The following is a 13,229-nucleotide window of genomic DNA, read 5'->3' as shown; positions in this document are numbered from 1 at the left end:
CGACGGACAGCGAGAGGCTCATATTCCTGCTAATCGTCACAAAGAAGGAAACTAAAGCACAAACACATGTCCAGAGTGTCAGGCTCTTCATAGACCGAGCGTCTTTAAGCCTCAGAAGTGAAGGTTGTGCGAGGCAGCAGGTCTTCAGCCCCGTGAAACACACCGAACGTCTCACACGGAGTGTTCGCTTATCCTCAGCTCATCAAAACCACGAAACAATCAAACCGTTCTACGCTCGGCAGAATCTGTCCATGCTGGAGCCCAGACAGTTCCCACGCTCCATGGTCCGCTGTGTGTGTGTGTCACACACACACACACGCAGTGTGAAGTCATGGCAAATGAACACTTTCTTTCATGTAACCACGAATCCTTTTTTTTGGGCTTTTTTTTTTTTTTTTTCCCTGCTGATTTGTTCAGACTGGTTGGACATCGTGACGTTCGCTCCGCCATCTTTGATGCTGGTTGCTAGCAGCTTCTCAAAATGTGGCGCGAAGCCAACCCGACTCCTGGTCTTTCACCACATGCTCCACTTTTGGACACGTCGGAGTCCGTGGACACGTTGGAGCAGCTCCCCGGTACGATTCCCTCGTTAAGAGGAGGGACGCTTGAACTGGAGAAGCTCCGCCCTGAGAGCCGACGGTGGAGACGGCCTCTGGTTCCGGCGCCGTGCTGCTGGCTGAGTTCCGGTTCCGGCGCCGTGCTGCTGGCTGAGTTCCGGTTCCGGTTCCGGCGCCGTGCTGCTGGCTGAGTTCCGGTTCTGGTTCCGGCGCCGTGCTGCTGGCTGAGTTCCGGTTCTGGTTCCGGCGCCGTGCTGCTGAAGCCGGTTTGCCTGCAGATTCTGGTCCCTGTGACGTAAAAGTGGCCGTGGACTCCTGCCCTCTACGGTCGACCCGCATGCAGCCCACAGTTTGCGCCGAGTGTCTTTACCCGACGGAGGACGCTCGGCGTGGTTCAGTCGCCGTCACACCGTTCCAACTTAAATTCACGGTTTTTTCAGCAAACTTTTCTCAAACCTTTCCGGTCGTCTTTAAACGCCAAAGCGGTGAAAACTGACTTTCACTCCCATCGCCAGGCAAAGAGCGGCTTGCTAGCATACCCGCGCCGCTCCCACGCCGCGCACCCGCCCAGCGGCCACCCGTCGAGCCCATCGGTCCGGCGCTGCCAGGGCAACCAGCATCCCTGGAAAAAGTCTCACTCTGTTAAAGAGGCGAGGAAACATCAGCCCGCCCTTCACTCTGATGTTCTGCTCGCCGCTCCGCCGCCACCGCGCCTCAAACAGGAAGTCAGACGTGGAAGCAAATTGTTTCAACCTTTATTAAACATAGCTTGCAAGAGATAAATATTACAAAGTTATTTCCTCCAAAATTAGCTTATTTTTTCAATCAATGCATAATTGTCAATCAACTGGCAGTATTCAAACGACAGTATTTTCTTTACTTTTTTTTGAAGACCGTTAAATATCAAGTATGTGCAAAAGGTCAGGATTGATGTCAGCAAAAGAAAAATGACTTCGACTCGTCTCGGCTTGATTTCATCACCTTTTTTCTGTTTCTGTCAACATTGTCTACACTTTGCAACAAGAAAAAAATAAACAAAAGAAACTTTCTACAAGTGAATTGAAACTCGATGAAACTGATTCTTAAACCTCCTGCATGAGCAGCGACTGAGGAGAGGAGCTGAAGGAGCCAACAGGTTGTGTGCTGGTGTTCACCAGGAGGGGGGGCCACTGCTCCGGAGGGGGGGGGGGCGCACACACACACACACACACACACATACACCTGAACACGCCTCAATGCATCAGAACCATCAGAACCATCCCTCCAGTACTAGAATGAAGAAATCACATCAAGTCGGTGATCCAAGTTTCAAATTAAAATAAGGCCACATTCTGCATGTTATCAACAAATTAAAAGTTCAACGGATTCCCGTGTGTGTGTGTGTGTGTGTGTGTGTGTGTGTGTGTGTGTGTGTGTGTGTGTGTGTGTGTGTGTGTGTGTGTGTGTGTGTGTGTGTGTGTGAAGCAGTGAGCCCTCCTCTGTCAACTCAAAGCGAGTCCGTCCTCCGTTCAGAGGACCTAGAAAAAGAATCCCAAACATTTTGCACATTAGTTACACAATAATCATACACAGTGATCACAAAACGAAATGACAAGCTTCACAATATTCATGGCTTTTTGTTTGCTTTTCTACACAATGTACAACCATTTAATTCCTTTTTTCAGTACAAGGGAGGAAAAATGCTTCTGTACAATAAGTCATTATTACTTCAAACCTAGCAAATATTGTCATTTATCTCATAGTCAATACATTTATTGATGTTTTTTTAAAACTGCCATAGAAAGAAAAAACTCAGTCGAGACGTTTGAAATCTAAAAATGCTTGAACAGAATCAGAGACGCAGGCTGTGGAAAAGAGACAGGAGATCTTTTTTCATTCAGAATTCAGCTCGGCTGCAGAACTAAAGACAAATATTGCTAAATTAGATTGTAAAAGGCAGTAAAAAACCACCCGGGTATTCACAATTTACACCCAATTTCAGCTCAATTTCAATGTTGGATGCCACGAGATTCGCTGGGTCTGGCTCTAGGTAGTTTTGGAGGACGGAGGTCCGGGTCTGGACGTCTGGAGAACCTTCGTCAGGAACGTGGGCTTCGATTTAGCGTGTTTCTCAGAGGAAACACGGCGTCTTCCCGGGTTTCAGAACCATAAAGTCCACAAGTGCTCGACACGTTAGGGGGACTCTGGAGGGTCCAGAGCGCTCGGTCCAACGGAACTACGACAAGAAGATGGGGGTTTTACAGACGGCAGAGGGAACCGGCGGTTCTGCGCCGACGCTCTCCAGACCCGGCTCCGGCCTCGCGCTCTTTCACCCTTTCTTCTTCTTTTTTTTTCTTTTTATAAAACAAAATTTCCAATTGGAAACATGAAAGTGCTCCTCTGGAGTGAGGCGACGTGCGCAGAACGTGCACCGCCGTGATTGATCGTGTCTCTGCCGTCGGCGGTCCGGTCCACAGCGGGTTCTCTGAAGCCAGCGTCGATACAGAACCCTCTACACTGATTATTATCGTCTCCCGGGCCGGTACCTCTCAGGTACGCCGCCATCAGCAGGAGACGCCGCAAAGAAAGAAAACCCCAACCAAGGAGAACCGAGGAGAACCGGGAGGGGGGGGGGGTCGGAGAACAATCAATATAAAAAGGGGGGGGGGGGGGGGGTTGACGGTGCAGATTCCGGCTCGGACGCACAACGTGGAGCCGCTGGATAGAAAGGTTCAGTCTGTGCATACTGAAGAAGCAGCGGGCGGGGGGCGGTGGGGGGCAGGGGGGGGGCAATGCGGCGGGGGGGGGGGTAATACTGCGGGCGGCCCGCCTCGCTCCTCCTCCTCCCACTTACTTCTCAAAGCTTCCCAGTTCTCAGGCTTCACGTTGCATAGCAACCAGAGCGCGCCCTGCTGGCACGTGGCGGCGAGCACGAGTCCCGTCGGAGCCGGAGGGGGTATGGGGGGTATGGGGGGGGGGGGGGGGGGGGTCACACTCAGGAAACTAAAGAGAATAACTGAAGCGCAGGTCGGATATGGACACAGTTCACTACAGACCCACAGACTGAGTGTCTCCGGGGGGGGGGAGGGCGAGGGGGGGCAGGTAGGCACACGGACAGGCACTGCATGCGAGAGGGGCCATGAGGGAGTGCTTCACCATGGGGGGAGGGGGGCTGATGGGGGAGGGGGGGGGGGGGGCTCATTTCTGTCCAGAGATGGACTGGGATATGGATCGAGGAGGGATCATGTCCAACAGGTACTCTCTCTGGCGGTCCGCCAGGCTGGAGCTCTTATGAGCGCCCACCGCCGCCGGGTTCAGGTAGGCAATGTTCAGCCCTGCAGGAGACACACACACACACACACACACACACACACACACACACACACACACACACTTTACAGCACTAACTCTTCAATAAGCGACTGCTTCCTCCTAAAGCTGCTCTCCGGCCAGACGGAGGTCTGAGTCTGGAGGAGAAGTGCATGCTGGGTACCTGGGATGTTGTAGATCTGCCGGCGGCTGTCGTGCTGCAGCCTGTTGCCGCTGCCGCCGCCGCCGCCGCCGCAGTGCTTAGCGCTGGTCATCCCCATGAGGCTGCTGGCCACCGACAGCTGGGAGGCCTGGGCGAAGTTGGACAGGACGCCGCGGGCGGAGTTGGACAGCCCTCGCTGCATGGAGGCCTGAGGCTGGGGAGCCTGGGCAACCGGAGGACCCCAGGAACCGGGACATGGCGGGGAGAACAGGACGACGACAGTCAACTACAGGTCAACTACAGGTCACAAAGGTCACAACACCTGGCTCTGCAGCTCCTCTGCAGCGGCTCCACAGAGCTTCAGCGTCAGCTCCACTGTTTACATCAGTTAGAGGAACGCTCAGAGCTACAGCCGGGACTACAGTCAGAGCTACAGCCGGGACTACAGTCAGAGCTACAGCCGGGACTACAGTCAGAGCTACAGCCGGGACTACAGTCAGAGCTACAGCCGGGACTACAGTCAGAGCTACAGCCGGGACTACAGTCAGAGCTACAGCCGGGACTACAGTCAGAGCTACAGTCGGGACTACAGTCAGAGCTACAGTCGGGACTACAGTCAGAGCTACAGCCGGGACTACAGTCAGAGCTACAGCCGGGACTACAGTCAGAGCTACAGCCGGGACTACAGTCAGAGCTACAGCCGGGACTACAGTCAGAGCTACAGTCGGGACTACAGTCAGAGCTACAGTCGGGACTACAGTCAGAGCTCCAGCTGGGACTACAGTCAGAGCTCCAACCGGGACTACAGTCAGAGCTCCAGCTGGGACTACAGTCAGAGCTACAGGCGGGACTACAGTCAGAGCTTCAACCGGGACTACAGTCAGAGCTACAGCTGGGATTACAGTCAGAGCTACAGCCGGGACTACAGTCAGAGCTACAGCCAGGGTTACAGTCGGAGGTACAGCTGAAGCTACAGTCAGAAATTCAGTTTTGCTACACACAGTTTTAGTTTAAGTTTCAGTTGTAGCTACAGTTAGCTTAAGTCAAAGCCACAGTCAGAGCTCCAACCGGGACTACAGTGAGAGCTATAATCGGAGCTACAGCCCTAGCGACAGTTAGAGCTACAGTCGGAGCTACAGTCAGAGCTACAGTCAAGAGATTCAGTTGAGCTACAGACAGTTTTAGTTCAAGTTTCATTTGGAGCTACAGCTGTGGCTACAGTTAGCTTCAGTCAAGGCCACAGAGTTTCAGTCAGAGCTACAGTCAGAGGCGGTGTACCTGGCGCAGAGCGTGGTGCCGGATCATTGAGTCAGTCTTGGATGTGTTGGAGCCGGTGGAGGCGGGGCTTGGAGAGAGCGCCGCCTGCTGCTGGAGCCTCTGTTCGATCTCCTGGGAAGTCAGACGGGTTGTGTCAGAGCTCAGTGGAACCGCCGCCTGTAGATCACAGCCGGACCGAGTGTGAGGCCCACCTGCTCCTGCTGCAGAGCCTTGACGAAGGCGTTCTTCAGCCGGTTGGTGTGCTCGGCCTTCAGAGCCTTCTTCTGATTGGACGTCATACACTGCTCGCACAGGATCCGGCCGCTCTTCTCCTGCTTCCAGTGGGGGGTGAAGTCGGTTCTGCACTGGGCGCAGAAGAAGGGCTCCATCCGGGCCAGCGTGCCTCTGAGCTTCCCTGCGCACGGGACGGGGACGCGGGTTTAACGCCGGTCTGCGGCGGCGCCGGCGTGGATGCCGCCGAGCGGCCGTACTCACCCTGGCTGTCCAGCACGCTCTGCACCACCTCCTCCAGCCCCACCATGTAGATGAACTCGCTGTTGGCGGCGGAGGGCAGGAAGTGCAGCAGCGGGGCGGGGGGTTTGGGCGGCGGGATCTCCAGCAGGGTCTTCTCCAGCTGCTTTCTCAGGGCCAGCTTGGCGGCGGCCTGGCTGCTGGCCTGGTCCGCCATGGAGCCCACCCCTCCGCCGGCGCCGCCGGAGCCGGACAGGCCCGAGGGGCTGACGGCCGAGGCCCCGCCCAGGCCGCCGCCCACTCCGCCGGCCCCCGCCGCCGCCGCCGCCTGCATGTGTGCCAGGTTCATGTACATGGCACTGGAGCCAGAGCGCTGCGACGCCGCCACCTGCTGGCTGGCCTGCACACACACACACACACACACGCACACAAAACACTTGATTATTACACACATATTAGATGCTTACTCAACCAGCTCCATAGTGGACCTGACCTGTACCCGCTGGTAGACCTGTACCCGCTGGTAGACCTGTACCCGCTGGGGGACCTGTACCCGCTGGTAGACCTGTACCCGCTGGTAGACCTGTACCTGCTGGTAGACCTGTACCTGCTGGTACCCGCTGGGCGACCTGTATCTGCTGGTACCCGCTGGTAGACCTGTACCCGCTGGTAGACCTGTACCCGCTGGTAGACCTGTACCTGCTGGTACCCGCTGGTAGACCTGTACCCGCTGGTAGACCTGTACCCGCTGGTAGACCTGTACCCGCTGGTAGACCTGTACCTGCTGGTACCCGCTGGTAGACCTGTACCCGCTGGGGGACCTGTACCCGCTGGGGGACCTGTACCCGCTGGTAGACCTGTACCCGCTGGGGGACCTGTACCCGCTGGGGGACCTGTACCTGCTGGTAGACCTGTACCCGCTGGGGGACCTGTACCTGCTGGGGGACCTGTACCTGCTGGTACCCGCTGGTAGACCTGTACCCGCTGGTAGACCTGTACCCGCTGGTAGACCTGTACCCGCTGGGGGACCTGTACCCGCTGGGGGACCTGTACCCGCTGGGGGACCTGTACCCGCTGGGGGACCTGTACCCGCTGGTAGACCTGTACCCGCTGGGGGACCTGTACCTGCTGGTAGACCTGTACCCGCTGGGGGACCTGTACCTGCTGGTAGACCTGTACCCGCTGGGGGACCTGTACCCGCTGGGGGACCTGTACCCGCTGGGGGACCTGTACCCGCTGGGGGACCTGTACCTGCTGGTAGCTGACAGCGTTGGCCATGCTGTTGGAGCCGGAGCGAGACATTCCGGGTTTGGAGGACACCCTCTGTCCCAGCTGGGCGGGGTTGGGGGCGATGACTCTCTGGGACATCAGCATGGGGGGCATGCTGGCGTTGGCCGCTGACCGGATGACCGTGTGTCCCTGCAGGCAGACGGGAGGACAGACGTCTCAGCACTCCTGCTGGACGTCCCGTCTCAGCACCGGGACTCCGGGCTCTCACTGACCTGTGCAGTGCGGAGGTTCTGGGGCTCAGGGTTATGGAGGCCTGGTCTCACAGGAAGCTTCCCGAGACCCGGAGAGCTGTGGATGGGAGGAGGCTGGACAGAGGAGGACGCATTCTGCACCACGGGGACCTGCAGGGACGAGGGGGACAGAGGGAACAGAGACAGACGTTAACTCTCAGTCCATCCTGCAGGTTTTCCACACAGACCCACTGGGAGCCTGGGGCCGAGAGAAAGAGCACTGTGATCTGCTGAGAGCGATCCATGGAGAGAACGACAGGGAGAAAACAGTGTTGGGTCCTTGTCTGGTGTGAAGCTGAGCTGCTGTGGACACGGGGACACGGGGACACGGGGACAGGGAGACGGGTCGGACCTTCTGCACCACGTTCTCCTTCTGCATCTGGCTCTGCCGCAGCTTCTTGAGGAGAACCAGCCGGGCCTCCTCCAGACGCAGCTCCTCCCTCAGGGCCTTGATCATCTGCTGCCGCTCCTCGCCCGTCTTCCCCTGAAACACACAGGGACGGACCGGGACGTCCAGTCAGAGACTCCTCAGATGATCGTCCGGGACGCTCTCTGGACATCGCCACGCCGTCGCAGGCGTGTGCGTACCTTGAACATGTCCAGGTTGGCGTGGTGCAGGCGCTCGTCGGGCCGGGGCGTCGTCCTGGGGCTGGACGCCTCGTTGTCCGACAGGATGATGACGTCTGGGGACGGAGTCCGTCTGCTGCGGTCCGAATCGCTGCAGGGGAGACGGACAGAGGCCGGGTGACCGGGAGGACAACCACACCAGGACACACACTGACTATCTGCAGCTCCAGAGACCGACAGAGAACACACACCAGGTCCACAAGCTGGGAACCCGTCAGAGCTGTGGACGGACGCCGCTCACCAGTTCCACGTCTCTGATCGTCAAAAATACAAAACATTCTACAATCTCCTCTGCAGGAAGTCTCCTCTGGGTCTGGTTCTACAGGAAGTCTCCTCTGGGTCTGGTTCTACAGGAAGTCTCCTCTGGGTCTGGTTCTACAGGAAGTCTCCTCTGGGTCTGGTTCAGTAGAAAGTCTCCTCTGGGTCTGGTTCTACAGGAAGTGTCCTCTGGGTCTGGTTCTACAGGAAGTGTCCTCTGAGTCTGGTTCTACAGGAAGTGTCCTCTGGGTCTGGTTCTACAGGAAGTCTCCTCTGGGTCCGGTTCTACAGGAAGTCTCCTCTGGGTCTGGTTCTGCAGGAAGTCTCCTCTGGGTCTGGTTCAGTAGAAAGTCTCCTCTGGGTCCGGTTCTACAGGAAGTGTCCTCTGGGTCTGGTTCTACAGGAAGTGTCCTCTGAGTCTGGTTCTACAGGAAGTCTCCTCTGAGTCTGGTTCTACAGGAAGTCTCCTCTGGGTCTGGTTCTACAGGAAGTCCCCTCTGGGTCTGGTTCTACAGGAAGTCTCCTCTGGGTCTGGTTCAGTAGAAAGTCTCCTCTGGGTCTGGTTCTACAGGAAGTGTCCTCTGGGTCTGGTTCTGCAGGAAGTCTCCTCTGGGTCTGGTTCTACAGGAAGTCTCCTCTGGGTCTGGTTCTACAGGAAGTCTCCTCTGGGTCTGGTTCTGCAGGAAGTCTCCTCTGGGTCTGGTTCTGGTTCTGCCACTGGTCCAGGGTGAGCTCCCATTAGCATTAGCGTTAGCATTAGCAGTGATGTGCCTGGGGTTTGGGTCGGGTCCTGGAGGAAGCTGGTCCAGGTTTCAGGTCTGGGTTTTTTGGGCAGATTAAATGAAACGCAGCCGTTCTGGGACCCGGCTGCAGGTTTCTACGTCAGCGCTCGGGGACCGTCGGGTTCAGGCTCAGTGCTGCTCTGGGACACCGGCTCCCTCTAGTGGAACACGGGGGAACGACCTGTCCTGAAGCGTGGATGGAGTGGTCAGTCCAGAGTGTGAGTGAAGGTCATGTCAGAACATCCTGGAGCTGCAGAGGAACCTGGCGCCCTGAGGCATTGTGGGTGTGGGTGTGCGCCTCTCACCACCTCCTGCCGGCGCTCATGTCCACGGGCTCGTCCAGGATGTTCTCCTTGCCGTTCTTGCTGGGTCCCACGTGTCCGCCGTGGCCGGCCAGCCTCAGGCTGCCGTTCATCTTCTCCTCGTACGCGGCGCCCATCAGGCTCTGGTGGTGCAGGCTGCTGGCCCCGGGGCCCTTCCCGTCCCCCAGGCCCCCCGCCACCTCCAGGGCGGCCAGGTCGGCCAGGTCTTTGCGCTTGAGCAGCGCCAGCATCTTGAGGCGCTCCATGGCCTCGTGGCCCTCCATCTTTAGCCGCTTGGCCAGCGCCTCCTCCCGCTCGCTGGGCGACTCCAGGCCTCGCTTCAGCAGGTTGAGCCTCAGCGCCTCCTCGGACATCCGCTCCATCCTGTGGACGGGAGGGGACGGGAGGGGACGGGAGGGGACGGGAGGGGACGGGAGAGGACGGGAGAGGACGGGAGGGGATGGGAGGGGACAGACGGGTAAGAACAGAGACCAAAGAAGCAACCTCACAGAGGCCAGCTGGGAATCAGCATATTCAGAGGAAATACTGCAGTAGATTCATTCTTTCAAAGCCATGAATAGAACAGAATATCAAAACACTGCACAGCCACACCCCCAAGTTCCTCATGGAACCCGTTGGGAACCCTGAAGCCATGACGAAGCTCAGGACAGACCGAAGACCAGCAGCTCAGAACCCAGTCTTCCACAGCCTGGATCAGCTCAGCGCCTCTGAGCAGCAGGATGAACTAAACCACCGGCGTTAGACGCTGTCTGGAGGTCAGAGGTCAGAGCAGGCGCTCGCTGATAGACTGGGGCGGGACTTCCTGTGGCCGTCTGGTCAGAGTTCATCTGGGCCCACAGCGCCCCCAAACCATCAGCAGCTGTAACTGCAGGACGCCGTGTGGTCCCTCCGCTGTCCAAGTGCAGCGAGACGAAGCAAATGAGCCGAGACGGGTTTGACGCCGCTGGCCTGGACGGACGCTTCTGTCCGTGCGTTCACATGGGACCTTTTATCCCTCTATAAATCTGAACACAGCCTCATTCTGCTCTCTGAAGACCCTGGAAACGCCTGGGCTCAGAATTAAGTTGGAATCCAAATACACCGGCGGGTTTATTCTCCTGTGGAAGTGAAATTATACGTAAATTAGACGACTTCATTCTGCTCGTTCTGCTCCGTCCCAATATTCCAAGATGGCGGCCCGCGGTCCGCGGTTCGACTCGTATGGAGAGGATTTATTTAACGGCAGTTTCAGGAGAACTGGACATAATGAAAGGAGCGGATGAACGGGAGCAGAACAACGGGGACATTTTCAAAGCTGCAGCGTCAAAGTTAATCCAGAGAGAAAGACGAGAAAAACGCTGTTTACTTCCTGGAGACGTCGCTACGTCACGGCCGCACCGTCCAATCAGAACGCTGCACAGACCCCGGCGTGAGAGAGGAGCTGATCCTCCGGTTTTCCCAGGTAAACACTAAGATCATGAATATAATCCTGAATGACTGGATTCAGAATAGAGCCATTCTGAAGTAAAGCACCCTGAGCCACGCTCATTTAATAAGAGGATGGAACGACGTCCAAGACGCGTCCAGGAGAGTTTTATAGAAACCACGAACATGCTGAGCTTTGCTCGGCCTTTACAGCCCTTCGTATTGCAGTAAAGCAGGGGTCGGCAACCTTTTTGTCATGGAGCGCGCGTTTAACATTTTCTCACCAGTGTGTGTGTCATTATCAACTAAAACACAAGTTCACACAAAATACAAAAAGATTTCCAACATACCTGGAAACTTATTCCATTCAGATAAAGCACATATCTTTTTTTCTGTTATTAACTCCAAAGAGTGCTTTCATAAACGTGCTTTGTGCTCCACATGCTGATGTTTCGAATTAACTGGTGCCCGTGTTAACTTGTGACCAATCGATGACTGAGACTTGTACTCGTTCTAGCGAACGTCAGTTATCTGCAGTTACAGTGAGGGTATACGTTTAAAGTCTTTTGTGAGTCTGACTTTAACATCTGTTGTTATTATCATGTGTTTACACAGAAGTCCACCGTCACTCGTTAACACGGGAACCAGTTAATCCATAACACCGGCTCTGCTGCAGAGCTCTTTATACGACTCGCTGTTTCACAGTTTGCTTCCATCTCTCCTCTCCAGGGTTTGTTCTCTCGGGGTTTCTATTAAAAGTGTTTCAGCCACCGTCGTGTTCTTCGGCTGGTTTTTGACTGTCCTGCTTCCTGTTTCCTGTCACGTCATCACGTCACTGCGTACGAGGGAACGCAAGCGGAACAAATAATCCCCCGTTTTTTTCCGATCTGCTGTCAGGCGGCGTTTATATGAGACACGGAGCGGATTGTCGATCGCTGTAGACCGCCTCGAACAATCGGCTCCGAGCGAAGCGGAGCCGCTCGGTGTTGATACGACACATTTACAATCCGCTCCGCCATATGAGCTGATATGGGGCGCACGTAAACGTGCCCAGTGTTAATGCCACGGCGTGCCACCTGTGGCACGCGTGCCAAGGGTTGCCGACCCCTCCAGTAAAGCATCATGGGAAGATCCCTCGGAGCTGGGGCAGGAAGTGCCAGAACGCTACAGGGCTGCGGGACGGACGGACGGACGGACGGACGGACGGACGGACGTCCTCCGACCGCCGCTTCTCTGTAACTCAGAGAGAAAAGAGGCAGGAGCCGGAGAGCCGGAGAGCCGGCAGCCCTGAACGACCTCCGGCGGGCTCCGGAGGAAGGCGTGAGGACGGGACGAACAATGGCCGTCCTGTGATTCAGCGGCGCTCCGGCTTAATGGCCTGTCCATTAAAGACAAACCAGATGGTGTCTGAGGCGCCGTAACATGGCGCTGCGGCGCCGCCGCCGCTTTAATCTGCCGCTCACATCTCCAGCAGCCTCATTAACGGGGGAGGAGGAGTCTTAATGGCGGCTGGGACACGCCGCCCCCCCACTCTGATTAATCTGTGACGCAGTGGACTCGTCAACACGGGGTGAGCTCCTGCCCAGCCTGCAGCACGGCGCCGCGGCGGCCAATCAGGACGCAGAGTGGACGGAGCGTCAGTCGCTGGCACCCCCCCTCCCCCTCCCCCCTCACAGCCTTTACATAATATAATGACTGTTACAGTCAGCAGCTTCACCACCACACACACACACACACACACACACACACACACACACACACACACACACACACACACACACACACACACACACACACACACACACACACACACACACACACACACACACACACACACACACACACACACACACACACACACACACACACACACACGGTTATTATCTCAGCCTACAAACATGGATTATCCTCAGACTGTCTGGAATTCTTCTTTCCAGACTCGTTTCATCTTATTTTGAAAAACAGGTCCAGGCTCTTTACCTTCACTGCCGGCTGTTTTCTCTCAATCTGTGCTTTTCAACCGGTCGGTTGACAACAACACACACTTCAGAACAACTCCTCCAGAGCTCGCAGGAAGTGAAACCTGTCCGGAGCTTTTATGGGGAGCATTTCAAGGTGTGGAGCTCAGAGGTGAGCCGGCGGGGACGATCACAGCGCGACTCTTATTCTGGAGGGAGAAGATCCAGGGTTTTATCCAGAGTCTACGTTTCTGTCTGAGAGCTAGTGATTCCCACTGATTTACGGTAATTCCATTTTGAGGGATTTCAATGGAGACAGAGCCCTCTAGTGGTGATTTAGTGCAACTGTTATGGAAAAAGTCATGTAACCGGATACAAGTCAGTTAGAAGTCCTGCTTACACCTGTAGAGAAAACTGAACCACCCAAACACTGCGTCAGACTGGCCTGGCCCTCCAGACGGTCTCTCCATGCTCAGGGCTTCATGGGGAAACAGTCCGGTACGGCGCCAATCGAATCTGACTTCTGCCAGGCAAGCTTCTGCCGGGCCAATCACAGCCCACGAGAGGCGGAGTTAGCGATGCGTCATATTATCCCCCCTCAAAACAATCATGGTGGCGGCC

The 13,229-nt window shown here is 56.2% G+C and overlaps 1 protein-coding gene across 3 annotated transcripts in view; it reads right to left on the bottom strand.

The window, feature by feature from the left end:
• Positions 1–1,299: 1,299 nt before the first annotated feature.
• LOC115409243 (transcriptional repressor p66-beta-like) overlaps positions 1,300–13,229 on the bottom strand; it is a 28,099-nt gene continuing 16,169 nt past the window's right edge. The window contains exons 2-11 of one of the 3 annotated variants that reach the window (XM_030120326.1): positions 9,229–9,609; positions 7,845–7,974; positions 7,609–7,740; positions 7,239–7,367; positions 6,988–7,155; positions 5,761–6,136; positions 5,478–5,680; positions 5,287–5,397; positions 4,030–4,231; positions 1,300–3,871 (exon numbers count right to left, since the gene is read on the bottom strand). In XM_030120326.1, coding sequence (XP_029976186.1) covers positions 3,735–3,871; positions 4,030–4,231; positions 5,287–5,397; positions 5,478–5,680; positions 5,761–6,136; positions 6,988–7,155; positions 7,239–7,367; positions 7,609–7,740; positions 7,845–7,974; positions 9,229–9,608 — 1,968 coding nt within the window. In that variant the 5' untranslated portion in view covers position 9,609 and the 3' untranslated portion in view covers positions 1,300–3,734. Of the gene's footprint in view, positions 3,872–4,029; positions 4,232–5,286; positions 5,398–5,477; positions 5,681–5,760; positions 6,137–6,987; positions 7,156–7,238; positions 7,368–7,608; positions 7,741–7,844; positions 7,975–9,228; positions 9,617–13,229 lie in introns of all 3 variants that reach the window. The other 2 variants (XM_030120328.1, XM_030120327.1) reach the window with 2 other exon arrangements.

The sequence above is a fragment of the Salarias fasciatus genome, chromosome 22 (genome assembly GCF_902148845.1).
Source record: "Salarias fasciatus chromosome 22, fSalaFa1.1, whole genome shotgun sequence".
Classification (NCBI taxonomy): domain Eukaryota; kingdom Metazoa; phylum Chordata; class Actinopteri; order Blenniiformes; family Blenniidae; genus Salarias; species Salarias fasciatus.
This window is presented reverse-complemented; position numbering and strand designations above follow the sequence as displayed.